Genomic DNA, 27,821 nt, shown 5'->3' on the forward strand with positions numbered 1-27,821 from the left:
GCAAGTGACCATGGTAAAATCCAATCCACTTAACAAATATGCTCACTGTTGCTTGAGTTGTACATGTTTTCTGAAATGCAGCCTGGCTTTAGCAGCGACATCCTCTGTGTGTACGTGTGTGTGTGTCTGTGAGAACACAGATTGAGTGTAATCATGGTTGAGAATTTGATTACAATCTAGTACATGTTCCCACACACAGCCACGTTAAGGTTACACCACAGACTGTATAAAATGGTTCACACACACTATAGACAATGCCACGCCAGTGAGAAACTGCCAAAGAAATACGCCTCCCCACATTACGTTTTCTTTTGCATTCTTACACTCATGCATCTGTGTGCTATTATGCAATCAATTATCTGTAATTGCGTACACTGACCTTGTAACCAGGCCAGATTCTTTTGCCACGTGCCTGCATGTGTGCTGACTTCAAACCTCTGTATAGCTGCTGCACAGGAAGTCAAAACCAGCTTGAAACAACTGTAATGTTTCAAAAGGAATAGTTTATGTGAAACTGGCCTACAATAGTCTGCTTGCGCTCAGTATAATGTATGGTAATGTACTGTAAGCATTAGCCAAGGTGGCTAACAGCAGTGAACCAAACACTTAATGTATTGCCTTTCTCATTACTCTTGAGTTATCTTCATTTACTCCTGAAGAACAAACAAATGATGAGATTAAACTGTTTGCAAAGATTAACAGTGAACTACAGTAGTCTATATCGACAACGTTTCATTTCCAGGATTGTGCAGGTGCCGCCGGAAATTCTACCGGATGTCCTTCATCTTCCTCTGCAGAGTAAATCCAGACAGTCTAGCTAGGTTATCTGTCCAATCTGAGTTTTCTGTTACACGAATAAAACAACTTTTGAACGTACACGTTCCACCAAAACAAGTTCCTTCCCGAGGCTATTTCACCGTTGCTCCGTCAGGCGCATAGTGCCACCCAAGACGATTGTGATTGGTTTAAATGAAATGCCAATAACCCAGAGCACGTTGTTCTCCCATCCCGGAATGTTGTGTGGACTAGCCAGATCCTCCTCCGCAGCGCTGTGGAGGAAGGTCTGGACAGACAGGCCAGACTAACAGTGAACACACAGCTTGAGGAATCAGGCCCTTAGAAATTGAATATACATGGTCTGCTTACGCTAATGTTATAACTCATGTGTAACACCGTGCTGGGTGGTTGGTCCATAATCTGGTTACATACTTGATCTGCACAGGATCATTTCCGTACTGATGGATTATGCTGACTCAGGTTTTTCCGAGCTGCAGCAAATGCAATTATTTTGTACGTTAGTCTGTTTGTATGTGACCCTCAAATCAAAAAGGCATACACAGGACCACAAACATACTGTAGATAAACATGCCGCTCAGCATGTTTAGACTGTGATTCAGATAAACTATTTACATTGCATTATTTTTGTGTTGTTTTATTAACACACACACACACACACACCTTGGAATTTACCGTAACTAGGCCTCCAAGGAAAATAGAGACAGTAAATTGCCATTACATAAATGATAAAAGACCTTTCTTTTCTGAACACACTGAGCTCATCAACAGAGGATTCATTTCTTCAACTAAAGATATTCAGTGCTCTAAACCCCACTAATTGTTTCTGGGTAGCTCTTCTTAGCTTGTCCTGCCATTTGCAGCCATAAGCAGATCCTGATACAGGCCTGTGTGGGTTTAAGTTGTCAGCATTAATCAAACTGTCTGCAGCTACATAGATTATTGACAGTTATCTCGCTAACTGGACAGCCACACTAATATCTCATGTGTTATGATTCTCTTCTCAGCTCTGATGGCAGGAGTCACTTTACCAGAAATCGCTGCCAACTGCCAGAGAGCTGACAGTTTAAACTCTGTAACAGCATATATATCTGACTTTCTCTGCCACACATTACACAGCTGACACACGAGTTGAGATCAGATAAGCTCTTTAAGCTCAGAAAAAAGACAATATTATTTTAGTTGAAAATGTTTCTTCCAGACAGGATAAGTGAGGCAGCACCTCAGGACTGAATAGTGTTCTAATCACTGGCTCCATTGGGGGAAAAAAAACACACACAAAAACAGATACTGCATGGTGAAAGCCATCTGTTGCTTTGTCTTGGCTTTAAATCCTGTTATTCTGCTCGGCTCACTAAACACTGACTTCATGAAGGACAACTCCACTCCAAGACAGGAATAATTTGTTATTTAAGGATGCCTTTTGCGATTACGATAAACCCCAGGGGCCGGATGGGGCCCAGAAATTCTTTTAGAGGGACCAGTTAAATTAACTCTGAAACTACATGCTAAATTAAGAAAATAAGATTTGAAATATCATTGAATTGGGGTGTAATACAATAAACAGATTTACATCTAAAAGAACCAATGCACATATAGACATGACTTGCACGTATTGTATTAGCATAAAAACTATACTACAAATCAGATACAGATCAGTAGCTTACTTGATACTAAAATGTTTATCTTTGCATCAAAAAAGTATCAATGCATGTATAAAATACATGACTTACACATAAAAATGAGCCTAAAAGCAGCTACAGTATTCAAGTTAGTTATTAACTCGCCACTACTCAATACACAGCACAGCTTAAAACACAAAATGTGGCAAATTATGAACTGGTTCAAGCAACTCACAGACCAAACAGAAGTTCAATTCAGTACAGAATGTAACCTCCATAATATTAACATATACACAGCAATGAGTTAAAGACACACACAGGCCACAGCCCAGAGCCATTTAACCATCACGTCATTTGACGTCCAAGTCAATTCTCCTTTCTTTCATTTAAATTAAGTATCCATGTTGACAGGACTCCTCAACCTCCATGGCTGCTAGCTGCTAGCTGTTAGCTGATATCATTCGCAACCTAGTTTTATACAGTTAAAATAACTTAACGTTACCTAACTCTATACTCTCACACTTGTTTCATTGGAATTCTACATTACTAAATTAACATGTTTGTTCTGAGGCCACACCGTGACGGGGTTCACACTTCACTTCAGTTCCGCAGTCACAGTGCCATGATAATGAGCGCGCATCTCGTTGAATACTTTTTAGTTTTTTAATTAACTTCACCTGGCCTCTTCTCGGTAGACTAATGTGCAATGTCGTCTTTTAACCACACAGACTGGCTAACATGCACCAACCGTTACAATCAAGAGGGACGCTGTTTCGCACGTTGATAAAGTATTTAAGGGACAGAATTTAATACATTTTGTTTTACATAAATACATCATTTAAGGGATACTGTATGGAGCTAAATCAGGGCCAAATGTTTTGTTACTTTGAAAAAAATATATATAGTTGAAAAACTAAAGCTTGAAATTGAAAATTTAAGTTTTGGTTTAAAACTTCATTCAAACTAAAAATAAGTGTACCAATTTTTCTTTCAGTTTGAATAAAATTTAGATTAAATTCTGGAATTATTTTGAATAAATTATTAATTTTCATTTTTCACTTTTATATTTGTTTTCAGTTCCACATTTCATGTTTTCAGATTCAAAACTTATTTTATTTTACGGCTAAAAAAAACTTTTTTTTCAGTTTCAGATCAGGTTTTTTCAGTTTCAGACTTTTGGCCCTGATTTTGCGTAGGGGGCGTGGCTTCAACTCAGAGGGGGGTGGAATTATGAGTGACAGCCTAACAAAGAAGGCAGAAAACTCTCCTCAGTCATGTTGCCTTCAGGAAATTGTGTTACTGCGAGAACTATGACTGAATGCTTTCTATCCACCATAAACGTGATTTTTACTAAATAAACTGATGCCAGTGACAAAGTTCCATTTAAATATATATATAAATATAAATATATATAAGAGCAATAAACTGTGCCAGATTGTGCAGTTCAGCAGGAACAATGACTTCTCCCAATTCCACGTACAACTTTGAATGTATGCACCACAGTATTCACTCGGCAGTCAGCATGGCGTCCGCTCCGCCAAGGCAACCCTGGCGCCAGCGCACAGGTAAGACATGTGAACGATATTAGCAGTTTTGATACTTAGATACTTTGGGACATTATCCCCGCAGTGGCATTTTTTTTGTCATTAACACAAAGGGAAAATTTCCAAGCTGGAAATGAAGCATCGCAGCCACTGTCGAGTTATGGTCATTCTGACAAATAGAGGTTAACAAAGACACTACACGTTAAAGTAAAAAAAACTTGAGCTGGACACTGAAATTAGTGTAAAAACACCAGCCAGTGTGAAGCTAACATTAGTTAATGCTAACTTTAGTGCTAGCAATGCTTGTCCATCGGCTTGCAAAGACAGAGCCAGTAATTGGACAAAAGATAAAGACTGAAGCTGAAGATTCACATGGGTTCAAAAGAAAATCCACCCTAAACCACAAGAGCTCTTAGGATTCTTCAGTACGTTGTTTAGGAAGGATGTTCCCTTTTAACTGAGAGACTAGTTGATTCAAACAACTCCCAGAAACCACATCTGAAACCACCATAATAATTAAAACAAACCAATTCCAAGCAACCTATTCCACCTCCTTTGTCATTTGGGGGCAGGAGGTGGAATGATGGGAAAAAATAACCCCAGACATAAATATCCTTCACCTAAAGTCACTGCAATCTCCATACAGTTTTATTTCATAAGAGGGAAGGCCGATGTGGTAACAGTTAAATGCCAACATTGGAAGCATGCCTTTTTTGATATAAAAAAAAAAAAAAAAAAACCTGTATAATTTGTATGTAACTTTTTAAATAAACTATTTTGAGAAACCACAACCAGCCTGGTGCTAAACCACCTCCCTCAGGTTTAAAATGTGCTGTGGTTTGCTTTACCAGCTGAGCAAAACTGAAGAAAAAAGGAAGAAATTCACAGGACTGACCAACAGGGTAACACATAGTGTCTATGCTGCAGGTTGTATCTTTAAAAATGAGTTGTCAGCTAATCAGGTCATCAGTTCACCAGAAATCTGTCAAAATCACAGCAGGAAGAAACAGAACTTAAACTTAACTTTCCTGTAAACAGCCCCTGAGGAAACTCCCACAGAAGGTGTTAACTCATAACTGACTTTAACTCCAAGTTGTGTTTTATTAATCTGTTGCATTGTGGGTCTTTTTGATACATCTTTTCCAATCTGACAATAAACTCCAAAGGGAAATAATGAATCTCCTATGATAAATACAGCATAATAATATTAGTAAAAAGAATAAAACTGAAGAATAAATAAACAATGTTTAACCAACGGCTTAGTATCATTTTCCTCCCATCCTGTTGTTACAGTTCAGAGTGAGGGTTATTGTTACGAGTGGGAGAGCTGGAGGAGGAATCTGTCGCTTCTTCTAACACATCTTCTTCCATGTTCACCTCTTTCTCGTCTACTTCCTCCTCCTCTTCCTCTTCAGCAGTTTGCTGCTGGGCAAAGTTGGGTTCCTGCATGTCCATGATTTTCAGGAAGTCGTAGAATTTGACAGCAGGAGGCCAGCTATCCTCACCCAACAACCCTACAAAGTAACACCAAGACAAAGATCTAGAATTACAATGTGCAATTTGAAACAGGATTTAAGATGATACTGGCCTTTAATCTGATGCAACAAAAAAGCACTTCATAGAGAGTCATAGTGTAGTAACACATGTTGCACCTGAAGTGAAATGTATAATCATGAAAAAAACAACTCTGAATTCAACATTTACAAAGTAATCAAGATAATAGTTTTCTATGACTATTAAGATATGATATAATGCCAGAAAATAAGAGAAAGTGACAGATTTATTCTAGGAGTCAGCCTTTGAAAAACTCATATTAGGCAATTGACAAGTCCAGTAGTCTAACGCTTTTTTGAAAACTTGAAAGCCATTAGGTACACACGATGTATACACCTCCAGTCAAAAGAAGAGTTTTGGAAACTGCCTTTCGAGGTAACATAGTCCCAGGATGTGGAAACTTAAAGCCGGTCTGTGGTTTCTCCGCGGCGAATGTATGGAATGTTCTGCATGACAATATTTCGGTATAGATAGACGGAGACGAGTCACAGCGTGACCGCTGTCTTATCTTGGCCCTTACCTGCACAAACTACAGAGTTCAAAAGGTCAAGGGTTAATTGCTCCAGAGAGTTTAAAGCCTCATCACCTTCATTTAAAAAAGGGCTTTAACGTCCATTACACATGTACTCAAAGCCTCCTGCACATACCTTTCACATTCCTCAGGCAGTAGAGCCACAAGCTGGATCCTGTCACTGTTTTTGTCTGCCTTTAACCTCTATCAAGGATATGGCTTTTTATGCCATGTGCCTAAATAAAGGAGATATACTGTAGGAAAGACTGTAGACATAGAGCTTTACATTTCCACAGGAGGGTAACTGTCACATCTTTTTTATCATTTCTTTTTCCATGTGAAGTCATTCCCATCTTTCTGTGGAAACTTTTAACAGACACACTGCTCCATATTGTTTTGGAATTCTATTTTATCTCAATGGACACATAACCTGCCTCACTTTCTTTTCTGTCAGCTAAAAGTGAATGAAATCACATTTATAAGTCATCACAATTATTTGATGGCATTCCCTTATTGTATTCTTCTGAAAAATACTAGGTTTTAATGGGCTATAATCAGCCTCTTCTAATGAGCTGACCGGGGTCATCGTGGAGGAAACTGGAAAGTAATCACTGCAGGTAGTCACCTAATCTATGAAAGTTAAGTAAGCAATCACTGCGAATAAGAGCTTCATTGTTGCGGTTGAAAAAGTAATTACTGCGACTCCTGCTGCGTGAAAGATGACGACCTCTTCATTGCAAAGAGACCTACTGTAAATCCAAACTACAAAGTGGCCTGCCATGTCTGCTTTTGATGTTGCTCACTCGTTTGCTCGCTGTGTAAATTGTGGAGAGAAATTCTAATTTGTTCACAATGCAGACAGAATACAGAAAACCAGAGTGCATAAAATACCAGGTGTAAATGTGAGAGTGTAATTGGATTATTCATTGCAGATGAAAACACATCCAGATGTAGACTGCATTTCAACAGCAGGTGCTAAAAGGGCCTTGCTGCTAAAGAAAACAAACTGAATTATAGTCATTTTGCGTTTCCCACCGTGGGAAGTGAATACTTATTAATGTGGATCCAGTAACTTTTTGAAAGGATTTCTGTCTCTCTTTTTGTTGCACTTACTTAAAAGAAAAAAAATCTGGCAAAGACATCCCATGATTTCCACTGTGTATCGGGATACAGATCCCGAGCCAGATGTTGGTTCAAATATTTCTAAACATTTCTAAAAATAGGGTTTAAACATCCTGTGCTGTTCTATCATATTATATACTGCAGCTTTGTATTTCCTTAACTCTTTGCTGTCCAGCACTTCCTCTGACTTACCTGCTGCTGACTCAGTCCCATCCTCGATTCTCTGCAGCCACTGCAGGACAGAGGGGGCCCTTATGGGCATGTTGGGGGGGTACTGGTAGATTTCACCCCCAGAGGGCAAATGGGTGAGGACCAGAGCAGGGAGGGGAGGCATAGAGCCCAGGTATGACCCCAGGACTGACATACCGTCTGGAGTACGGCCACTGGAACACAGACCAACAAACTACATATATTATTCTAAAATAATAAATATATAGAATATAGAATATATCCATAAAGAATAAAAGAAACAAATCACGATAAGAGTGGTGTTTTTGTCTGTGTACATGATGAATGGCTGGAGCCATGTGGTAGGGTCATTTTGATGAATGACTGAAGGACTGATGTACGTACAGATGGATCCAGCAGGCCAGGTATGGCTCCATCCTCCGCCCTCCCAACTCTACCACTCCTCTCATCTCCTCCACCAGCGCCTGGTTCTGCCTTCGCCCAAATTCGTCCTCTTCCTCTCCCACAAAGAGGAGCAGGAGGGCTTTACCCAGGGAGAGGAAGGACGGCAGGTTTTCCACCGTCAGCTCAGGCTGGAGATGAAACGGAGACAAAACGTTAGGAGGCGTTCAAATGTACACATTTTTCCAGTGATTTCCTCTGCAAGATAGATGTAGACGTAGAAGTAAGCACTTTAAAAGCCGACGGTTCAACAACAACGGCCACCACTTTAGAGATTTAGAGAAGATATGGCGATAGCTTATACAAAATCAGCACAAAGGCCAGTTTCTGCTAAATAGCTGAGATTTACACATCAGTGATTTTTGCCGTTTATTGCAGCTGCCACACTAAACTGCTGTGATATCAAACCCGCTTGTGAGTGTCAGCACAAAGTATGTTAGAGGCAGCAATTATCTTACTGATTACATCTCTCTTCATACAGTCCCTAAGCGACTTATCTTCTTTAGAAATTCTGCTTTGAACTGGATAGACTTACTAGACCTTGACCACCCCTTCCAGTATTGATAAAAATTAGAACAAAAGTGCCACCTAAAAGCCTATTTTTTTTATTGTTTAGACTTTTCATCCAAAGGGCCCTATTGTTCAATGAAAAAGAGTTTCCCCAGTAGGATTTAGACCTCCAACCACAGTTATTACACTTCAACTATTTCCCTTCACAGCACCAGAAACTAATTTGCAGCCAAATTCATCAGTGCAAAACAGCATAATAAACACATGAAGGGGGAGCTAAGCTTTGAATCTGCATTGAAGATAGCAGTTTCCACACGTCTGCATCATGAGCAAATGTAAACTCAGATGTATTGGATGTATTGAACACACCACGTTCAAACCCTGTGGATCCACATATGGAGTTTGTTATCTGTGACGTACCGTGAACGATTCAATCTTGGCTTTCACAGAATTCCTCATCATTTAGTCATCATTTATTTACGGCTATTCCATGAGATGTAAATGAAGATAGGCTCACAATCTGGGTTTGCAAGACATTGGGACTTCATTTTGGTTTAGTTTGAACTGTTAACCAAACAAGTATTTGTTTAGTATTTCCCAATGCATTACATAGGAAGACAATTGAGCACATGTTTTGATTCACCAGTGGATGCAGCAGAGCAGTGTTAATGTGTGAGAGCAGCTCTTCAGCCGAGTTGGACACAGGCAGCGCCGAAGGATGAGTGTGTGTCCTCCAAGATGGAAACACCAACACTGCAGGAAGGTCCACAGTGTGCTCTGCTGCCCTGCACAGCAACACACAACTTAAATAAATATTTAAACCGTTGCAGGTCAAACATTTAGCACATTTTTAAGACCATTTATTAATACAAGGGTATTTTACCCTTTACAAAATGTAATCGCGCGTTGGCTGAAGTGTCATTTCAAAACCTGACTGAATTTGATCAGCTGCTAAGGCTTCCGGAGAATTACCCTTTAAAAACAAACCTCTCCTCTTCATCCTTTGGTTACATTGTGTTTCCTCAAATCCAAACAAAAGCACTTGAAGAAATGCAAGTAAATTACAACTTCAAAATGCCAGTGACAACCTTGGAACTGGAATTGAAAGACAGAAATTAGAGCGGTTACCATTTCTCTGCGAGCCCATCTGTCAGCAGTCCAGTCAGCACCTCTCCTCTCAATGACTTTGCTGCTTCAGTAAACAGTGGTACACCTGGCAAGACAGAGCAACATCACCGTAATAAATCATTATATGACAAGGCTCATGGATAAGGTTGGTTATATTCCATATGTTTCTTATTGTCAACATGAAAAGAACAAAACTAACAATGAATGCATTCTGTTAACAAGTATGCAGTGTGTGTATCAAAGCCTGATATATATCTTCTAGCTCTGTGCCATACAGCTCCATTGGTGTCCAAAAACTATAAAAAACACGTCAACGATCCATGCAGTTGCACAAAGTGCTATGATCCTTCATTACCATAAATAATAAATACTTTTTTCAACTGAATCACACATTCAGCATCCTGCTGCCAGAAACACTCATTAAGATCGAGATCAGACTGACTTTAAGACCGTCGCCAATCAGATACGTGCAAGCACACATTCTCGGTAGACTACTTCATAACATGAACCCCTGAATTTCCACGGTTTACCTCGCAATCGTAAATAGTTGCCACGCTGGTTAGTTTTCTAAATTGCTATGCAGTGTTTTGGGGTCTGAGAAGCCTGTGATCTCACACATCTCTTTTTCAAACGGGTATTCCTGGATGCTGTTTCATGTCTCACTGGTACCTGATGCAACATGTCCTCACAAACAGATGTTTTCTGGCCTGAACTCCCGGCGACACTCCAAATGAAAAATATACAATAACACCAGCCTTATACTTAACTTTTTTAACCCTAGCCCTGAGGCACAGTTGCTGTATCCTTTAAAAAGTGAATAAAGTCCTGATTTTTATTTCAGCTATTGAGGCATCCCATATTAGAAAATGTCAAAAGGTCATCATTAGCCAATAATGTGCACTGATCCATGCGTCACATACAATTACAGCATCCTACCTCTGTGTGTTTCAAACAGTCCCAGTACTCTGTCAGGCGTATAGCCTGCTAGCTCAGGGTGAGGCACTTCCTGAAGGAATGATGTCACTTCTTCTTGGGTAGACAGTAGCACAGGAGAAGCTGGGTGGCTCCTGGTTAAAGAGACAAATAAGCATGTGTGCACAGACACAGACAGACAGACAGACAGACAGACAGAGACAACTAAATAATATTACAATGTATGTTACTGTTGTGCCTGTACTGTATGAAAGGCCTGGTCCAGGTTAAAGGCAATATATGTACATATTATAGCTATTCAAAGAGAAGGACTACAACATTTCTCTTTTTGCTCTAAGGAGACACATACAAGCATGGAAGTCTCTGGGGGATTATAGGACAAAAGAATCTCCTGAATTATAGAAAACATGACAGGCCATTAATATAAGCAACGATTTCAAAAAGTTTGTAAAAGCTTTATATTCCCTTTCTGTTTCATGTGGCCGAGCGTATATCCGAGTGTGCTTCGTGTTATTTTCTTTGCATCATTCTGATACAATCTTATCTCATGTTTTTTGGTTTTTCTTTTTTGTAAAACAAACTACAGGAAGTGAGATTAATTAACAGAGAAATGTATCCTTTTACATAAAAACAGATGTTGATAAGATTTTGTTCTGGGGACATAATTTGAAGTTGGAAAAAAGGTAATAACTTGCAATATACTGCAGAAAATCGCAATATGTTTAAAATCGCAATAATATTGTATTGTGGTGCCTCTGGTAATTTCCACTCCTAGTCTAGGGCCAAGCAGAAATAACCATATTGACAGCACTATGACATCATTGCTATTTTCTCTCCCTGCAGAGTCACAGATGCCAGTATTTAACGGTTTCCACAGGCTGAGTAGTACTCCCCATGATAGGTGAACTGAACTGGATGTGTAAAATTCTCATTTAAAATTGTCAAGAAACAAAATTTGGTATATTTTCTTTAATACCGATTACCTTCTTGCTTGCAATGTTTGTTTATTTTAATGTTCCATAATTTGGATTGGAAGAGCACTTAGCTGAATGTAAGACTATAATATATCATGATGTAATTCATCTCCTGATTTCAAAATAATTCCAAAGACAAACTCATGTCTGCGGATTCTTAGAAAACTCACAGCATGATGAAGCGATGCAGCGCCTCAGTACCCAGCATGCCTCTGTAGTGCTGGGCCAACTCCTGGGGGCGGAGTAGCAAGACGCTGGGGAAGGCCGTGATTGGCGGGAACGGGATCGGGAGGGAGCTGCCCGGCTGAGCAGCGCATAGGTCGGTCCACTCTCCACAGTCAACCGCACTCATCTGGACCTCAGAATCTGAAGAGATTCATTCATCAGGTAAAGATCAACATCAAGTCATTTTAAAACTCGTCAAATTTGATCATGTCTCAAAGTAATCTCCTCCAACTCTAGAACTTATCATCATCATGTTTCTCAGTTTTCTTCAGTATCAAAGTAATCCAGTGACAGTTGTCTGTGCCACTTTGCCAAAATATAAACATATATAGGCTGAAAAACAGAGCTCAAGCTGTAGCATAACATAACTAAATGACTCCATGGAAACATTATACTTTCTGTTTACATCCCCCAAAGATCCCAAATTATGGGAACTGTAGTTCCAAACTTAAGAGTGTGATTATGCCCCAACTTGAAATAATACAAAGAAAAATATAAAGAGTTACAAAATCTATTAGTATTAAAGTTTCTGTGTATATGTTTGACATTACTAAGGCTCATCATCATGTTATATTCCTGGAATACTGACACTCTCCTCTATTCATTCATATACATATGTTTGCCCTGTTGTTGAAAATCTGTCGACATATAGAGAAAAAAAGTCAGCAATTTAAAATTGCACCCGGGGGGAGCAGCTGTCTCAGTTTTGTCTGAGGGGGCCCACAGTGTCAGACTGCCATTAGGACTCTGTTCATGCGCCCTCCTGTTTACCTGTAAGACCCTCTGCAACGTCAATGAAGGAGCTGAGAAACGCCACTGAAGCAGCATCCCCTGGAGGTGAAAGCAGAAACTACAATTTCTTCCATCCACATGTATTTCTACTTTGAAATTCATATTCATTTGCTTCCCCTCCTCGACATGACAGTAAGGAGAGTGTGGCTTACATTTGAGGTAGAAGAGCGCCACTGTCAGGCTGCTTTGAGCTACTGCGGTGTGGAAGTTGTCAGAGGTTAGTTGGGTAATTGAGTCCATGTCCGGCAAGTTGCCTCGATTTTCGTAGACAGACGCCGCAATTTCATCGTCCAAATGGCCTGGAGGCAGACACAGAAACACATAAACACGCAGAAATGCTCTCATTTCTTCCTCCTCACCCCTCCTTCACTCCTTAACTTATCTCTCTTATTCAGTCTTCTACCCTCAGGTCAGAGACACAGGCCACTCTCATTCAGGACTAAGAGAGCCATGTTGAGTTTCGGGGCTACATCCATCCAACCCATGAATAGCTGATCAATGTATTTACTTAATCATTTATTTATGTATACATTTTTTAACATTCTTTTAATGTTTTTTTATGTTATTTATCTTCATTCTTCATGTATTGTGCTTTGCAAGTTTGTACCTTCTGACTGCTGGTATGTGATGTGTGTGGTATATTGTATTGTGTTTCTGAGTATGTGAACTGTACAAGCGAACTGTGAACTGTGTTGTGTTGTTGGGTAGATGGATTAAACACACACTGATGCTCTGCACAAATGAAGTTCCTAACGGGTAAATAAAGTTCACTGAATTGAACCGATTCTCTCCATTTTACCATCAGACACTTACCAAAATGGGAATGCTCCTCCTCGTCCTCCTCTTCATCCTCTTCCTCTTGATTTGTAAAGAGCTCCAACACCTCATCAAGGTCGTTCAAGGTCAAATATTTCACCTCTGAACTCTCGAAGCAAACACGCACACACAAAAAGGTAAAACACACATGGGGGGAAAAATAATAAGTAATCTTATTTTGTACGTACTGTATGTATGAGAATTATACCTTCTCAGGCAGCCTGTAAGCAGCATTGTATTCATCGGGGGTTTTCACTGCTGGACTCTGCCTGACACGCGCACACACACAATATTAATAACTGAAAGCTATAACAAGATTAAATACAGCAAAATAAATGCCTAACACCCCACCAATGACGATGTATTCAGATTCATGCCCACATATATATATATATATACATACATATATATATATATATACATATATATATATATATATATATATATGCATGCATATGTGCCTGCGCCTCTTACCTGTGTACAAGCAGCAGCAGTGCAAGGCCACGGAGCCTCCAGGCCAGAGTGGTGGCCGTGTCCAGGTCCAGGTGTGCAGTTGTGGGACGAGAGAACAGGAAGACCTGGGGGGTCTGCTGGTAGGGGAACTGAGGGGGCTGGACCGAGGAGGGGTCGTTGTAAACCTCAGACTGGGAGTGGAGAGACACATACAATAAATGTACAAATGAATACATTATATTCACTGTTGCTTTTTTAGATTGTTTTCTGACTTGCTTCACAATCAAGACGCAAACACGTTTATTTGGGATTTAAAGTTTGCAACGTCTAAGTATAGGCAGAGCTGAAATGATTTGTTCGATTAATGGAGTAGTCGATCAACAGAAGAAAAAAAAATGGTATAAGCAAATTACCAAACATTGACTGGCTCCAGTTTTGACAAATGTTTTTCTTTTTCATAGTATGCCGAGATAGAGAACTTTTGTTGTTTTTCAGGCACAGATATGACACATTCTGCCCCAAACACATTAGAGCTGTATTTAGGGCTGAAGTTAACAATTATATAATAAAATACTCACAACATCATTTCCTAAAGCTCAACATAATGTCATCTAACTGCTTGTTTTGTCCACCCAAAATATATTCAGCTCACTACCAATCAAGACAAAAGCAGCTAATTAAAATCTGGAACTAGGGAATATTTGGCTTTATCCGGTGGCCTGGTTATCTAGGGGTTAATGTAACGACCATGAACCACTGCATGCCCAACCGGGGACCTACAGTATGTTGCATGTTGTTCCCCATCTCTCTCTCTCTCCCCTCATTTCCTGACTGACTAATCCAGTGATTCCCAACTATGAGGTCGGGACCCCTTAAAGGGGCCACAGGACAAATCATGTCACAGAACGATCAACAGGACAGAAAAGCTAGAAAAGCATGGTTCTGCCATACAATTTTGCTCATTTTTTAACTGGTCATAACAAGTAGACATATGCAACCAGGGGGTCAAAAGTGGACATTGCTTTGTTTTAAGGGATCACAATGCGAAAAATAGACTAATTGTTTCGGCTCTAGACATAACTCTAAATATAAAAAGTACACAGTATTGCACCGTGGCTCTATATTTCCATCCTACTTACCACCAGTGGAGCCTCCATGAGCTGCAGAAAGGAGTGGAGGCTGAGGGTAGACAGGGGTTTCCTCATAAGGGTCAAAGGACACGTCATCGGGATCACAAACCCACTGTGAACTCTACAGTGGAGGAACCACACTCGAGACGAGTGAGACAACTCATTAACACTGAAAAACAGATGGAGAAGGAGACACACAGTAAATCATTTTTCTTCTCAGCTTTCAGGGGTTTGATGACACATTTAGATTTTTTTCAGACTGCCTCAACATCACCACATGAAATGAATAAAACAGATGTTTTGAGACAACAAATGTACTACAGCAGGACAACTTTTCCCTTGAATTTTCCTGTTGAGTTGGCAATGCAGTGTTTGACGTGGCACATGTCTGACAGAAACCCAACTCACTTCATCTTGATGACTCTACAGAAGGGATCGAACCATTCTTCCAAAAGATATTTTTGCATTTGATGTTTTTTGATGATGGTCTTCAGAGAAAAGAAAGGAAAAAGGAAAATAACCTACCCTAAGTGCTTCAAAACTGGGCCTCCAGTTATAAGGATGAACTGGTATTTGGATCCGTACACATACGCTGTCTCCATCATCGATCTGTGCTCTAAAGTAAACAATCAGCAGAAACAATACAATTAATTTGAGTAGTCATTAAAGTCAATCAATCAGACAATCTTTGTCTCCATTAGGAGACGCCACCTTACAAGTTACGATCCATGAGTCAATTAATCAGCAGCCAGATCATCTCCATCACTGACATTTTGCCTCTGTGTAGCCATCCTCTCCTTCTATTTCATACCTTGTGTTCCCAGACTGCGGACGTAACCCAGCACGATATCCTTCTTCCCTCTGGCTGCCTTCTCCATGGCCAGCAGGTCAGTGTCTGTGTGAACGTACTTGACCTCTTCACGCAGAATAGCACTTGAAGAGAAAGACCAAGAGACAAAATCTCCATTTTCATCTAACTGCCAATTACATCTTAAAGGGTAAATCTGGTGATATTCTGTATTATTATTATTATGAAAAGACCAGAACCAAAAATGTGTTAGTCTGTCTCTCTATACTTTTTGATTCTCTACCTTGTCTGTGGCTCTCAGATCTAAGCTCATTGGTTCATACAGAAGTAAATCCTTTAAAACAGCTAATGAATATATAGTTTCATTTATTAAAAGAGGCTAAGTGATTTCCTTTAAAATTAAATCTTTAAGCAAACACTACTCAAACAGGAGTGCATTTGTAAGCAACTATCTTCTCCTAAATCAATACTAAGTTTCAGTCATCGAGCAAAAACCAGCTTCTGAAGATTTCTGTTTGTCTTTGTTTTACATCATTGTATATTAAATGTATTTGGGTTTTGCACAGTTGAGCAGACAAAACAAGGTACTTGAAGATATCATCTTGGGCTTTGAGAACTTCTTATGAGTATTGTTTTTTGCATTTTGTAGATTCAATCTGTTAATCGATTATGGTCACGGTATAGGTCATTAGTTGCAGCACTAGTAACTTCCTTATTGAATATTGTGCTGAAAGCCTGTCTGAAATGTAGCACATAAGTACAAAATCTGTAAACATTGACCTGTTGGAGTCTGCATGAGATGACATATAAAACACTACAATGGGTAATATTAAATACAAAAGACACTATGACAAATCACATAAACAATTGCAGTAAACAATATAAATCAATCAACTGTTACTGTATATAGTTTCTAGCTTCAGAAGTAATGTTATACTGTTAAACCATTATAACACACAACAAGGACTGAAAGTTAAAGGCGCCTCACACAACTGGGTTGCATTATAACTGAGGGAGTGCTGCTTACTTACAACAGGACTTCAGAGACTATGGAGTTGACGTCAAACACAGTGTCCAAATCAAAACCCAAGAACTCTTTACCACCCCTGGCAGAAAGACATGGGCAGAGTTAGAGAAAGATTAAAGAAAATGCCAATACAATGCATTTAGTACCTGTATGTCACCGGTGTCTATTGTGACAAATACACTCAACAGCTCCCACTACTGCTGTACTCCACACATCCCACCTGAACAGAAACGCACGCTCTTCTGTGCAGTATGCGTGAACCAGTTCTTTATTGCAGTTGACCTAAACAGAAAGGACAAAAAGATACTGAACTGTCCACATCTTGAAGTTAATAGAAACTTTGAGCTTTAATGTTAACTTCTATGACAGATGGAGCACACGTAGCACCGAGGACTACAGTTACCTTGCCAACCAGTACTCCGTAATCCTGCAGAGCATCAGCAGACTTCTCCAACTCCACCAAGAAGAGAGAGATGGTTGGAGAGACTGGAGACAGAGAAATACTGTTGATTAATGGGTTAACAGGCCTTAAATACCCCATGAATTTAGCTGGGAACTGTTGCGTTGCGTTGCATATTGACAAGTCCCTGGACCTTTGCTGTATTTAAAAACTACTTAAAATGGCAATACAAATGTGGAAAAGATCGTGTGAGGCCTACCTTGATGCTCAAAATAGATAAACATCATCTTCCCCGAATGCAATTTCTCATAGAAGTCAGCAGCTGTGTATTCCATCAGGTCTGATGTGTTCGCTTTCTCTGTGCATCCTCCTGACTTCATCCACAGCAGGAAAACAGCAATACACATCCACATCATGGAGATCAGGCTCTTTGGTGCTTTCTGTGGGGTGGGGGGATACAGAAGTGGTATTAGCTTCGATGAATAAACTATATAAATAACTATACTGTCTGTGTATAACTGTCAACGACATGTAGCTAGACACTCGTGATGAATATGATCCCAAACAAACCAAGGAAGGGTAACAATATGAACACTCTATTAATTCACATGGCCTGCACTGTGTAATAGTGTTGAAAGGAGCAAGCAGTAAGAGAAAGATGCTAGCTCGTTACCTGTGAAAGTCGAGGATGGTGTTAAAGTTCAACTTTTGTCTTTCCAAGTGGCACACACGTTACAAACCCCAGTTAAAACCGTGATGAAAGGAGATGAAGACATTATGACGCTAATTATAAGCAGCAGCTTATCCTACGAGTGTAAATCCCGAAGAAAGTCCAAAAATTGCGCTTTCTGCTTTAGTTAGGAGAATGTTAATGCTAACGCTAGCTGGTTCATTAGCTAGGCTTTTTATCTGCCTACTGATGGATGGTTGTCCATGGCTTTATTTGGCTAGCTAACGTAAACCGCTACGAATTTAAAAGATGTCAGCATATGTCAGTGGAAGATGTAAGTTAACGTTAAACCACTGAAAAAGCAAGGTTATTTTTCACCAAGCCTCACAATAAAACTTGAAAATGTGTCATGGGAGAATGACGCTCTTTTCGCAAAATAGCATCAAGCTAGTGGAGTTGAAACAGTACTTCCTATTAATGTTATAAAATAAAATACTTGTTACGACGTTTTGAGTAGTACATACCACTTTCATAATAAACACGAAAAATATACTGTAAGAATTTGTAGCTGGTGATAATACAACTGTTTTACAGTTGTTCTAATCGTATTCCCAAATGTGGCTGTTCCGTGCACGCTAGGAAAAGCGAGACTACATGCACGACAACTTTTTAAGCTTTTATTTTGAAGGCACCACCACTTTTCTGCAACTGTGGTTATCGCTCGCTAACTTGACGTAAATATTTGCAAATTGTTTTGACGCGTTTTTCTCTGCGAGATACGCCTATTTGCTTCCTTAAGCCAATACGATCAGGGAACAGTTTTGACTTATAGAAATATCCAATCACAAGCACACAGAGGGCGGGCACTGCCACATCTGACATCATCATAAACTAATGGAGTGAGAAAGCTATGGAGGTTGGGCGGTAGGATGAGCCAATGACACAGCGATTAGGAAAGTGGGTGTGAGGACTCTGGTGATTTATCTAGGAAACTGGCTAGAATCTGTGGCTCTGGAGTCAGCTGTTTCCCAAGAAAAGGAGCCTGGTGTTGAGCCAAGATGGTGGCCTTCGAAGCGCTAGTTTCACTTTTAAATGAGAGCTACGGGGGCGGGTCTAAACCTGCATCACAGCTGATCTGGAGGCCCCCCCCCCCCCTTAAATTGTTTTTTGCAGAGAACAGCTTTGCAGAGATTCACAGGGGGACCTCTTGTTTTCTTTCTCTCTTTCTGGTTATTTTTAACCTAGCGCTTTTTTAAACTACAACCCGTTTCTCCTTCAGTCCAGTATCGGATTTAAACACCAGCGCAGCTTCATGATGCCACTTCTTTTCAGAATAATAAACTGCTTTAATCGCAATTTTTCACCCGAATACCCTTATATTTTTGTCATCCACTGTGAATGTAGCCCAGGTCTGACCAAGTTTTAGTGTTTTCGCCTTCACAGCATCCCATGTGTTAGTGCGAGCCGTCAGTGGAGATGTTTTCGGCAGGAGAGGAGGTTAATTCCCATTTGTTTACCTCACTGAAGGAGTCATCTGGAGCTGCAATCTCCCCAACACTGGAGCTCAGTCTAACTACCGTCTACATCGTCCTCTACTCCTTCCTGTTTGTTTTCGTTTACCTGCAGCTCTGGCTCATTTTGCACTACGGACACAAGCGCTTCAGCTACCAAAGTGTGTTTTTGTTTCTGTGTTTGCTGTGGGCAGCGCTGAGGACGACCCTCTTCTCTTTCTACTTTAAAAATGTGATGCAGGCCAACCAGCTGCAGCCTCTGGCCTACTGGCTGCTCTACTGCTGCCCCGTCTGCCTGCAGTTCTTCACACTCTGCCTACTCAACCTCTACTTCACCCAGGTAGGACTACTGTGTGTGTGTGTGTGTGTGTGTGTGTGTGTGTGTGTGTGTGTGTGTGTGTGTGTGTGTGTTACTACACACTTGCTTTGGCAATCTAAACGTCTTGTTTCCCATGCCATGAATTGAATTGAGAGAGGTGTGTGAGTCACGGTGCGTGTTTGTGTGTGTATGACCTGATTTAATAAAACAGCTGACATTGCAGTTTTGTGTTCATCGTAGTTATGCGATTACACATTTAACACACGCAGATGGTACTGCTTTTCTATTATTCCAAGTAGGGCTGGGCGATAGGGAGAAAATCAGATATCGTGATATTCTTGACCAAATACCTCGGTATCGATATTGCGGCGATATTCTAGGGTTGACAATTGGTGCTTTAACAAAATATCTTCACACTTAGATTTTAGATAAATAATCATCAGTAATGTGGACATAATGTCTAGGTGGGGAAAGGCAAATATAGAACAGCTAGAACAGTTTGGTAAGTTCAGAAAAGTACATCACTTTACTGTAATGCAGCCTTTAAAACCAGGAAAAGACAAGACTTCTGTCATATCACGATATTACCATATCCAAAATCTAGCTATATCTCTACTCTATATCGATATAATATCGATATATTGCCCAGCCCTAATTCCAAGCCAAGGTCTTCAATTCCTTGTCACCCACCGCCCTGTGTGCAAAAGCTCTTAAAGGATGATTACCAACTCTAGTAAAAAAAGTGAACTGATTTAACAACAATGTATCACAATTTGTCACATTGACTTTGCGGTAAACACATGACAGTTGTCATTTTAGCAAAGATAAAAGACCAGCTAGTAAAAAAACTACAACTCCCATGAGGCTTTGACGGTGATCGTTGGATATGTTTGACATTTTTCATTATTTTCTGATATTTTATGGCCCTATATGATTAACTGGTTGACAATGATAAATAATCATTAGTTGCAGTTCCTGGATTAAATCGAATAAGTATTAGGATTTTTAATTTAGAATAGGTATGAGGCCTCTGTGTCAAAGCAGTGTGGTTATCTGGAAATAACACATAACCTTAAAGAAGTGGTTGGACATTGTGTCAACATTGAGTCTCGTCATCACTGTGAGGTTTCCAGGCAACAAGCAGGGACTCCAGGAAGTTGCACTCGGCTATGAAATAGTCCAGCACATTGCCCCCTGTGCGAAAAAAATGAGATGCATACAACATGAGTTAGTGAGCTTTAGATGTGCTGGTAAGTGTATTTGGTTACCTTTAGACAAAGCAAGGCTAGTGAAAGCTCTGCAAATCAGTTCATGTCCGGGGGTTAGAGATCTCCCAGTAAAAGCATGTGTCTCATCAAGTCCCAGCCTCCACTGATGCGTTTCATTCAATAAGTGGACGAGAGACTCAAGCAAATGACCCTGTCAGCAGCGGCATGTTCTCACATACTGTGTGTGTGCATGGTGTGTATGAAAGAAAGAGAGGGACACAGCTGGTCAGTTAACACCTGCCCACTCCAAATGCCAAAGACCTGTTCATTCCAGAAAACACCTACACTGGGACTTTAAACATCTACACACTTTGGGACTTTCAGTCGTTAATACCACCACAGTTAAATCACTGTTTCAAAGGAAATTGTATCTCAGTCACATAAAGGGAGGTCAGAAGAAAGGAAGCTTGTTAAACTGGCTGAGTGGACATAATGAAGCCAAGGGTGTCATATGACTGCTGAATAAACACTGTTGCCCATCAGCTGATCTGGGACCAGTTAAAGCATGCAAACTAAACTCCCTTTGAATAAAAATGAACGTCTTCCTTTTCTTTGGTTGTTGTGCTACTTTGCATTAAAGCAGCAAAACTGACTTACACCACAGGGATGGTGGAAACAGCTGCCTTTTTCCTTTCCACCATTACTAAGCTGCCTTTTTCCTTTCCACCATTACTAACCAAATGTTGTTCTTCCATGTCATTATTGGTTTAAAAGTATGTATCTCTATCTATGTTAGGAAGACCATATGACTGGCCAGCGCAACGAACAAACTTTTCTTACTTGTGGTTTTGTGTCTAGCCGAGTCAGACCTCAGTAATAGATCGCATTCAGATTTCTTTCCGGCAGTAGAAATTTTGACCATGCTGCTGCATCACTTGCTCAATCAGCATGTGTAGTGATTAGATCTGTGATAAACTTTTGTTTAAAGGGGACACAAGCCAATAAGGCCGGGAACCACTATCTTAAACTGTAATTAATCTATGAGAGTGATAGAGAGAATGTAGGGGTAAATGAAAGTGGCCTCACTGACTGATCAAAGTCTACATTAGGGCTGCATTTAAGGATTATATTTATCATTGATTGATTGTGACTCATTCATATTGCTTGTTTTATTCAACCAACAGACCAAGCCACAAAGATATTCTATTTACTACCATATATGACAAAGTAATGCATCAAGCTTCATAGTTGTGAAGCTGGAACTAGAGAACATTTGCCCTTGTCGAAAAAATTATTTTTCGGTTAACAAAATAGTTGATCAAGTTATCGATTTATATAGTCATCATTTTTTGGTTTTAGTTGTTATACGTGTGCTTAAAGTGCCTACAATTTGCTACAGGTCTCCCAGAACACAGGCACAGAAAATCTGTCTTTTAGCAAAGTTTGATTAATAATTACTTCAACCAATGTCACAACACAGTTCCTGCATTAGTGCTGAAGAGCACTGTTTAACGTTGAACTCACTGAAAGGGATAACTGGCATGAGCAGAACACTGATATAACATCATGCCACTGTGACACAGCCTGCCGTCTGACACACACACACACACACACACACACACACACACACACACACACACGCACACACGCACACACGCACGCTTGTGTGGAAATACTTGTGTATAGTGTTTTCTGATGAGTCAGGCATGACTCCTGACCTGTGATTTACTCCCCCCCACCTTAGTACATTTTAGCTCCTTCGAACTACAGAAAGTAATAATGGTAATGTTTAGTTTCAAGCTTTCTCATTCTCTATGTGATTTAGCCATACATTTTCCTTAGATTTTGAGGCATGCTATGGTGCACATAAAGTATGTAATCCGGTCATGTTCTGTTGGCTGGTTGCTTCATTTCTAGGTTACAAATTACGTCCTTCTGGCCTACAATCGCACACAAAAGGCTGAGTGTTTTATGTGCGTGTGTGTTTAAACTCAATGTTGACCATGTTAAACAATAACACCAGACCTCTGTGGCTATGGCAGCTATCATATCCCATCAAAAATGAATCATTATCATCATTAATCTGAGTCTGACAGATAGGATAAACTGGATGTTTTTACTGCTAGCATGTTAGCAGCTGGTACATAATAGGTAGTTCTTGTTTGGATTGTCTTGACTATTTATTTGATCATTTTCATATATACCATACCATACTATCATTATCATAGCTGGTATCAGGCCAAATGACACATTATTTTAAGAGCCAACGGCCAACAGCTCTCTCAACATGATTATTCTCAAACAAATAATTCTTTGTGTATACATACACACTATTATAGTGTGGATTCTTGCTCGGCCCTTTTGTTTTTCTTGTCCTGTTTGAATATATGCTTCATAAGCATGTGTGTGCCTGTGTACTTCAATGACACACAGGAATTTCCTCAGGCTCTGTTAAGTTCACACTCTTCTCCTAAAAAAACATCTTCCTTTGCTCTCTCTTCTATCTTATCTTAAATGTGAACTGTTTAAATACCATACTGGGATTATGAACATGACTAAATATGTATCACATGTACATCACTGTATGTGTGTGATGATATTTTTTTTTATACTTTTCTTTGTTTAGGTGATGTTTAAGGCAAAAGCCAAGTATTCACCAGAGCTCACCAAATACAAGTAAGTTTTCCCTTTATCATTATTATCTCTTATGTAACTTGCCGTTTCCAATTTGTCCTGACATTTTTATCAGAAATGATTCTAAAAGGAACTGTCCAGATCTACATCTAATAACATGCAAAACTCTTTTTGTCCTTTCTGGTTAAAGACAGAAATTCAGAATATGGTTATATAATTTTAACAGCTACCCTCCTTCCTTTCCACAACCACACTCTTTTCTTTCTTCTCTCTCTCACACTCACACACACACACACACAGTTGGTTTGCAGCTTCGACACCATGAATTTGAATTAGTTGTTTATGAATAAAGTCACATTGTTTTGCCATCCTCTGTATTTTCTTCTCTCTTTCTCTCTCCAGGGTTCCTCTGCGTTTGTTCTTCCTGTGTCTCAGTATATTCTTTCTGGTGGTGAATTTAACTTGTGCATTGTTAGTGCAAGGAGCTCTGCAGCGCTCTGAATCACCGAGGTAAACAAATATAATAATGTCACATTTAGCCCCCGCAGAACAGTTTTACATGAGTGTCTTAAGTTAATAACCTTTATGTGTCCAGTGATGGGGGTATCAGACATGCGGTCCTGGCCCGAGTCTTGATCAACGACAGTCTGTTTGTCCTGTGTGCTGTCTCTCTGGCCGTCTGCATCTTTAAGATCGCCAAGATGTCCTCTGCCAACGTTTACCTGGAGTCCAAGGTAGGAATAAAAAACATGTATGCAGCAATTCATTTACTCAGGCAAAGTTCTTGTACTAATACTGCTTTGTGTTGAGACAAAATTAACACCAATATTATTTTGTTGGAGAAAACCATGACGGACATCACACAGGTTAAGAAGCCCTTCACACAAATAACATTAGCATGAGAAAAACAGCATTAGCAAATATATAAACTCCTGCTGTTTGCCTGCTGCAAACAAGACACTCATTCTGGAAATTAGTAACATTAACATGAACTTCCTGGCGGCTGTGGCTCAGTGGTAGAGCGGTCGCCTGCCAATTGGTAGTTCGATCCCTGGCCCTGCAGTCACATGTCGAAGTGTCCTTGGGCAAGACACTGAACCCCGATGTTGTGCCATCGGAGTGTAAATGTGTCTGAATGTTTATCTGATGAGCAGGTGGCACCTTTACGGCAGCCTCGGCCACAGTGTGTGAATGGTTCCTGTACTATGTAAAAGCGCTTTGAGTAGTCGTAAAAGCGCTATATAAAAACAGTCCATTTACTTCCTGTGGCTTAATATCAAAATATACCAGACACTAGCTGTATTTCAGATGTTATTTATTTATGTAGGCATTTCTTATTCACCAGTTTCCGTGCAAAACTGTCCACCATCTTATTAAAATCCAGACTCCTGACCAGATCACCAGAGGCTTATAACTAATTCTGCACTCTGAGCAGAAAGGGATATTAAACAATGCAATTTGTCCAGTTTATGGCACAAAAAATACTTATTTACTAATCATATTAATATTTTTTTTAAATAACCAGCACCACTGGCAGTAAATCATGATTTTTATCATAATGTAGACATGTGTATGTCCCTCAAAACTCAATTCCTGGCCTATAGTTTGTCATTTTGGTCACGGAGAGGCCTCAGTCATTTGGTGGATCACATCTGTGGCCCACATCTGACATTCAATTACAGGCCAATAGCCGACTGATGCATGACTTGTAATAAAGCACAGTTACTCTTCCACCAGGGAACATCAGTGTGCCAAGCTACAGCAGTAGGAGCCGTGGTGATCTTGCTCTACACATCCAGAGCCTGTTATAACCTGGTGGTGGTGGCCCTGTCCCCACAGGACAGACCCAGTCCCTTCAACTACGGCTGGTACAGCGTTTCTGATCAGGTACTGCACCAAGTGTGTTCTGTTTTAGATGGAAAACATGCTTTTATTTAGCCAGACACCCAGTGACGAGAATGTGGACAATCCATTTTGGGAAATTTGGGAAAGCAGTGCTTAGTAGGGTAAAATGCTTTGTTTGGCTATAAATAACCATGTGTGTGTGTATCTGTGTGTCCTGACCTATGTCATGGCTCAGGCCTTGAGACAGACAGTCCATTTTAAAGGATGTGTGTGTGTGTGTGTGTGTGTGTGTGTGTTGGACATGAAACGCCAACAAACACCTACTGTGTGTATGTGTGGGTATAATCTGACATATTCTTTAATCTAATGTCAGTATACCAGCTGTCAGTCTAACATCTCAACATTATTCTTTCTGTCCCTTCCCTGACTGAGCATGTGTCTATAAATGCGTGGACCGTGGGTTTTACCTGTTTTCATGTTACATATAGTAACTTAGTTTACATCACAGTACAAAATACACACACTTTTCTTTTTAAATTTAGCATCATTAAATAGTTGTTTGCTGTTTCTCCCTGCTTTCAGGCCAACCTAAGCTAATCGCACCGGATTCTAACTACTAATTACTGCGCAGACATGAGAATGGTACACATTTTCTCATCTAACTCTCAGGAAGAATGCCAATAACCTTATTTCCCAAAATGTGGAACTATCTTTTAAGGCTGCCATACTCACGAGACAAGCAGCGTTGATAGTGTAAGATATAATATGTACAGTCATACGATGAAAAAGCACACATGCTGAACTGTTTGTTCAGTTGTTTAGCGTGTTCAAGATTCTGGTAATGAATATAACGCATCATACACTGTGTTTGTGTGTGTTACAGGCCGATGTGCAGGAGATCAGTGGGGAAGCCTACGTTGTGTTTGGGATCATTCTGTTCTTCTGGGAGCTGCTTCCTACAAGTTTAGTGGTGGTTTTCTTCAGAGTCCAGAGACCCAACCAAAACCTGGTAAGATAACATGTTAAAAGTATAAATGCCAGCAATAATCTGTCAGACAAAACTGTAAACTGTAAAGTATTATGAAGCTTTAACATCTCTATAACTCTCAGACTCCAGGAGGGATGATCAACAGCCACAGTTTCAGCTCCAGAGCATATTTCTTTGACAACCCTCAACGGTATGATAGTGATGACGACCTGTCAAGAAGCATCAATAGTAGGACTGATCGGACCAGGTGGGCACATACCCAAGCACAAATACAGTCTTTTAAGCTTTGTATTGGAAGATCAATGCCTTGACTACTAAAATGACTTTTGATTGATGTCTCTTTTCCTTATCCTCCTCTCTTTTCTTTAACACCTCCTTTCAATCCTTCTCTCAGTCTCCTCTCCACCACTCCCCAGCTGGGTACATCCAGTTGGTATGGCTCCATCCAACGTAACGGGACTCTAGCTGCGGGCGTTGCATCAGCCCAGCAACCGCCGTCTTCCACGGCCCCCCTCCTCTTTGCCTACGGAAACATCCAGAGTCACAATCACCACCATCACAACTACTACTCCACCCCGCAGAACAACTTCCACCATCATCATCACAGTAACTACTTTTCAACGCCACAGAATTATTACTGTGGGTCACAAACATATTTCTGCACCCCACAGAATTAAGCAGGGTCCATCCTTAAGATTGAAAAAGACTAATAACTAACAATTTCTTGCGTTTGTGTCACCATTTTGCTTCCCCAGATACATCAAAGCAGGTACTTTTGCGTGATATTCTGAGTCATTGCTCTGGACCAGTTTGGGCCTAAAAATTGGTGCACCTATTTATTCCGGAGAAATATGGTCGCATCAGTAACTGGGAAGTTGCTGTGGCATGACTAACTGCTTTTTTTTAGAACATCACTCTTTTTAAATGGCATGTATGGACCAGAATGAAGGCAAGCGCAGGCCATGGACCAGAGTTTAGCACTAATTTGGCTAATACAGCTAAAACTGCAAATACCAAACATTTCTCTTGTTAAATGTTTTGGTCCGTTATAATTTCTAAGACTGGAATCATCAGGGACCAGACAATCGTCGTGCTCATTATCCTTTGCTTGTAAATTTCATCCAATTGTGCTTATGTGGAACATACCATTCTGCTCAGACCGGAGCCATGTAGCGGGTTAGCTAACGTGGCTAATGCTGAAGCTAGTCTGTCGGTTAACAGTTCTGGACACGTTATAGACATTAAGACGTTATATTCACTCGGAATTTGTTGTTGCATTGTTATTTAGGTTGTCATAAATTGGGTTGTGTGATTGTTTTTGATGGGCACACAAAAAGGGTAATCTTGGCGGGTAAGGATGGATGCTGGCCTGCTAGCTTAATGCTCGATCCTCAAAAAGGCTTTTCTGTCAATGGAAACCAAAAGCCTCTACAAAAGACATGTCATGTCTGGTTATGACAGGAATTAGCAGTTGCTAATTTGCCATTGGCTGTTGTAGCAGTGAGTGCTACCTTATAGCCAACGTTAACAGTTTACTTAAACTCAATCAGTTTAACCAAGACAATTCTCAGCAAAACTGTATTTTAAAAAGCTAAACTTCCATCCATCACAGACTATTATCTAGTTTGTGGCAAACTTGTTAATTGTTAATTTTGGGGCCACAGAAATAGAA

The 27,821-nt window shown here is 40.1% G+C and overlaps 2 protein-coding genes across 7 annotated transcripts; one reads left to right on the forward strand and one right to left on the reverse strand.

Annotated features, from left to right (window-relative positions):
• Nucleotides 1-4,571: 4,571 nt before the first annotated feature.
• Nucleotides 4,572-26,166, reverse strand: txndc16 (thioredoxin domain containing 16). Of its 5 annotated transcripts, none has more exons than XM_078243851.1 (22): nt 26,078-26,166; nt 23,898-24,038; nt 20,546-20,668; nt 17,234-17,414; nt 16,978-17,060; nt 16,795-16,856; nt 16,579-16,653; nt 15,551-15,672; nt 15,265-15,355; nt 14,749-14,908; nt 13,631-13,800; nt 13,365-13,425; nt 13,154-13,265; nt 12,493-12,639; nt 12,320-12,379; nt 11,494-11,689; nt 10,353-10,483; nt 9,417-9,501; nt 8,932-9,073; nt 7,722-7,909; nt 7,341-7,531; nt 4,572-5,475 (listed from the first exon to the last, which is right to left on the reverse strand). In XM_078243851.1, the coding sequence occupies exons 3-22, from the start codon at nt 20,588-20,590 to the stop codon at nt 5,249-5,251; spliced, it is 2,529 nt and encodes an 842-aa protein (XP_078099977.1). In that variant the 5' UTR covers nt 20,591-20,668; nt 23,898-24,038; nt 26,078-26,166; the 3' UTR covers nt 4,572-5,248. The 5 variants fall into 5 exon arrangements, with proteins under 5 accessions (XP_078099977.1, XP_078099976.1, XP_078099978.1 ...); XM_078243850.1 differs by having other exon boundaries at nt 26,023-26,107; XM_078243852.1 differs by lacking the exons at nt 20,546-20,668; nt 23,898-24,038; nt 26,078-26,166 and adding an exon at nt 17,648-18,095.
• On the forward strand, nt 18,821-27,784 carry gpr137c (G protein-coupled receptor 137c). Of its 2 annotated transcripts, XM_078243856.1 has the most exons (9): nt 18,821-19,495; nt 23,309-23,358; nt 23,719-23,826; nt 23,912-24,050; nt 25,054-25,203; nt 26,045-26,170; nt 26,272-26,396; nt 26,544-26,755; nt 26,905-27,784. In XM_078243856.1, the coding sequence occupies exons 1-9, from the start codon at nt 19,121-19,123 to the stop codon at nt 26,967-26,969; spliced, it is 1,350 nt and encodes a 449-aa protein (XP_078099982.1). In that variant the 5' UTR covers nt 18,821-19,120; the 3' UTR covers nt 26,970-27,784. The 2 variants fall into 2 exon arrangements, with proteins under 2 accessions (XP_078099982.1, XP_078099981.1); XM_078243855.1 differs by having other exon boundaries at nt 26,544-27,784.
• Nucleotides 27,785-27,821: the final 37 nt, after the last annotated feature.

The sequence above is a fragment of the Sander vitreus genome, chromosome 24, assembly GCF_031162955.1.
Source record: "Sander vitreus isolate 19-12246 chromosome 24, sanVit1, whole genome shotgun sequence".
Taxonomy (NCBI): domain Eukaryota; kingdom Metazoa; phylum Chordata; class Actinopteri; order Perciformes; family Percidae; genus Sander; species Sander vitreus.